Here is a 3,521-nt window from a genome sequence, read left to right on the forward strand (position 1 = left end):
ATTGTAATGCACTGATAACCAGTAAAAACTGGTGGTGATGAGAAAGTCACGATGAACCAAAGCTCATCACAAACAGCTTTTCTTCGAGCTGAGGAGAGCAATACTTATATATAGAAGGTGCACAGTGTCATTCACACAAACACTAAACACCATCATGGTAACCCACATGATACTGAAATAATGCAATAACATTAATTTAACAACATTAGATGTAAGATAAAACCCTAAAAAACTAAGAAGAAACAGTTATTTAAAAAAAAAAAAAAAAAACATCAAATATGAAGTGTCTTGCAAGGAATTCTGGGAGTGTCCATTTATGTTTTTTCACTTTAAATTATACAATGACTTTTTCTTTTTCACTTCCAGAAAACGTATTTTTAACAGTATTTTACTGTACTGGGGAATATATGTATTCACCATACATAGTATGGAAACTTATTGTTAACCAATTAACAGGTTTTTACTGTAGCATTTTTACATTCTTTTACTGTTAAAATCACAATCATTTTTTACAGTGTGGGCTAATAATCTCCAACTTGGGCTAAAGAATGCTGGCATGAGATCTTTCAAGAGCATTTCCTGCAATATCTGTTGCTTCTGGTGAAAAACAAAGAGCTTGTTTCCCAACAGGAGGTGATAATATCTGGGTTTGTCTTTTTTCTAGTGTATATGTGTGTCTGAGGAAAACAATAACCAGTAAGAGACAGACTAGAGCAGTCCAATTTCTGTCATTTCTCACCCTCATGTCATTCCAATCTCAATTGAGCTAGCTATTACATGGAAGGCAGAGAAAACGTTTGCATCCTTTTTGAGACTTGAAAGCCTTAGTTCCCATAATTTTTAAACACATGGAGCACAATTCTTCAGAATTTCACCATTGTTTTCCACGGAAGAAAATGTGTAATATGACAGTGTGATGAACGTTTCCTTTAAGACAAGGAGAAGAGAAAGGAAGTGTTTGAGGGGGTGTGGCCCTGTTTGCTTTAGCAGAAAATACATATGCAGTCCAATATAAATAAGAATAATAAAAAAACATCTAGATGTGTAAGTCCAAGAAAGTCAAAAGTAAGTCCCAAGAAAGTCAGATGCTGTCTGAATAAAGAACATGCATGCACACACAATAGCCACACAAACAAAAAACAAAAGCAAAGTCATACCGACACTGCAAGTTGCAAAAAAAACAAAAAAGCACCTAAGCACAGACTGATTTTTCAGTCCGCAGGAGGAGCACATAGGCTACTGTCACAAGCCCAACTCTGGTGAAAGCAACACCGTGTTGTGTTTTTAAAGTCCGTGATCTTGTTCCTCAGACATGCCACACAGAAAGAGATGTCATGGTCGTAAGAAAAACAACAAGGAGGTATGTTTTTTTGTAAGATAAAACCCTAAAAAACTAAGAAGAAACAGTTATTTAAAAAAAAAAAAAAAAACATCAAATATGAAGTGTCTTGCAAGGAATTCTGGGAGTGTCCATTTATGTTTTTTCACTTTAAATTATACAATGACTTTTTCTTTTTCACTTCCAGAAAACGTATTTTTAACAGTATTTTACTGTACTGGGGAATATATGTATTCACCATACATAGTATGGAAACTTATTGTTAACCAATTAACAGGTTTTTACTGTAGCATTTTTACATTCTTTTACTGTTAAAATCACAATCATTTTTTACAGTGTGGGCTAATAATCTCCAACTTGGGCTAAAGAATGCTGGCATGAGATCTTTCAAGAGCATTTCCTGCAATATCTGTTGCTTCTGGTGAAAAACAAAGAGCTTGTTTCCCAACAGGAGGTGATAATATCTGGGTTTGTCTTTTTTCTAGTGTATATGTGTGTCTGAGGAAAACAATAACCAGTAAGAGACAGACTAGAGCAGTCCAATTTCTGTCATTTCTCACCCTCATGTCATTCCAATCTCAATTGAGCTAGCTATTACATGGAAGGCAGAGAAAACGTTTGCATCCTTTTTGAGACTTGAAAGCCTTAGTTCCCATAATTTTTAAACACATGGAGCACAATTCTTCAGAATTTCACCATTGTTTTCCACGGAAGAAAATGTGTAATATGACAGTGTGATGAACGTTTCCTTTAAGACAAGGAGAAGAGAAAGGAAGTGTTTGAGGGGGTGTGGCCCTGTTTGCTTTAGCAGAAAATACATATGCAGTCCAATATAAATAAGAATAATAAAAAAACATCTAGATGTGTAAGTCCAAGAAAGTCAAAAGTAAGTCCCAAGAAAGTCAGATGCTGTCTGAATAAAGAACATGCATGCACACACAATAGCCACACAAACAAAAAACAAAAGCAAAGTCATACCGACACTGCAAGTTGCAAAAAAAACAAAAAAGCACCTAAGCACAGACTGATTTTTCAGTCCGCAGGAGGAGCACATAGGCTACTGTCACAAGCCCAACTCTGGTGAAAGCAACACCGTGTTGTGTTTTTAAAGTCCGTGATCTTGTTCCTCAGACATGCCACACAGAAAGAGATGTCATGGTCGTAAGAAAAACAACAAGGAGGTATGTTTTTTCACATGCATTGTATTCTGTATAACACTGTAAAAGACAGGATTGGTTATTCTGAACTGATTCCTGTTCTGTAGGTCTGTGCCGTTTTTATGGTTTTCAGTCGGAACGTTCATTCACCAACAACTGTACTTTGAGTACTTGAGAACTTTTTTGCGCGATTCTGTAAGCATTCTTACTGAATACCCATTACGAAACATACAGCAATCAGCGCAAAACGATTCACGAGCGAATGACTCTTATGAACAGGTTCTTTTTAGTGAATCAAAGCATACAGCGCAGTCCGTTCTTATCAGTGAATCAAAACACAGCCTACAGAATGACTCTTATGAACAGGTTCTTTTTAGTGAATCTAAACACATGTGAATCATCCGAAACTGAGTTACGAACATACGAAGCACGATTTGATCTGGGGTGGGGTGGTAAAAATTAAAGATATCGTGCCAACAAATTAAAAATTCCTTTCCACGATGTTTTAATTAGTAATAAATCGTGTGAACGAATTCTTAATTCGTGGCTACGATTTTTTCCCCCTGCAAGTCATGTGAGGGGCTCTGTAGCAATTTATTCGCAATTAACTCAACACGTGGGCCATACCACTTATTTTGTTTTAGATACGATACCGATATTTTTCAAGGCAGTATCGTCGATATCGATTCGATACTTCTGAACTAAACTTTTAAATTACGAAATGTATTAAATTACTAAGAGTAAAATGGGTAATGATAAGCACTTAACTTTATGTTTAAAACGCATTTTAACATTCAATATGCCTTAATTGTAACTTATTAGGTTATATTTTTGTTTACACATGGTTCAAATATGTTTTTTGTTTACACATGATTCAAATCTATAAATACTACAGTTACACTACAGTCACTTTAGTAAAACCATGGTTCATTTTCATAAGGGACTGCCAGTGACAGGCTGTTACATGCATAAAATGCAACCTTTTTATTCTGACAATGTATGATTTCTATTAACATTACAGAATA

The 3,521-nt window shown here is 35.4% G+C and overlaps 1 protein-coding gene across 11 annotated transcripts in view; it reads left to right on the forward strand.

The window, feature by feature from the left end:
* Nucleotides 1-1,220: 1,220 nt before the first annotated feature.
* The window catches only part of cast (calpastatin), a 39,000-nt gene continuing 36,699 nt past the window's right edge, over nucleotides 1,221-3,521 (forward strand). For 9 of the 11 annotated variants that reach the window (XM_016271197.1, XM_016271206.1, XM_016271199.1 and 6 more), the window contains exon 1: nucleotides 1,221-1,360. In XM_016271197.1, coding sequence (XP_016126683.1) covers nucleotides 1,313-1,360 — 48 coding nt within the window. In that variant the 5' untranslated portion in view covers nucleotides 1,221-1,312. Of the gene's footprint in view, nucleotides 1,361-2,380; nucleotides 2,521-3,521 lie in introns of those variants that run through there. The other 2 variants (XM_016271198.1, XM_016271203.1) reach the window with 1 other exon arrangement.

Source organism: Sinocyclocheilus grahami, unplaced genomic scaffold (assembly GCF_001515645.1).
Source record: "Sinocyclocheilus grahami isolate Dianchi unplaced genomic scaffold, SAMN03320097.WGS_v1.1 scaffold61.1, whole genome shotgun sequence".
NCBI classification, from domain to species: Eukaryota; Metazoa; Chordata; class Actinopteri; order Cypriniformes; family Cyprinidae; genus Sinocyclocheilus; species Sinocyclocheilus grahami.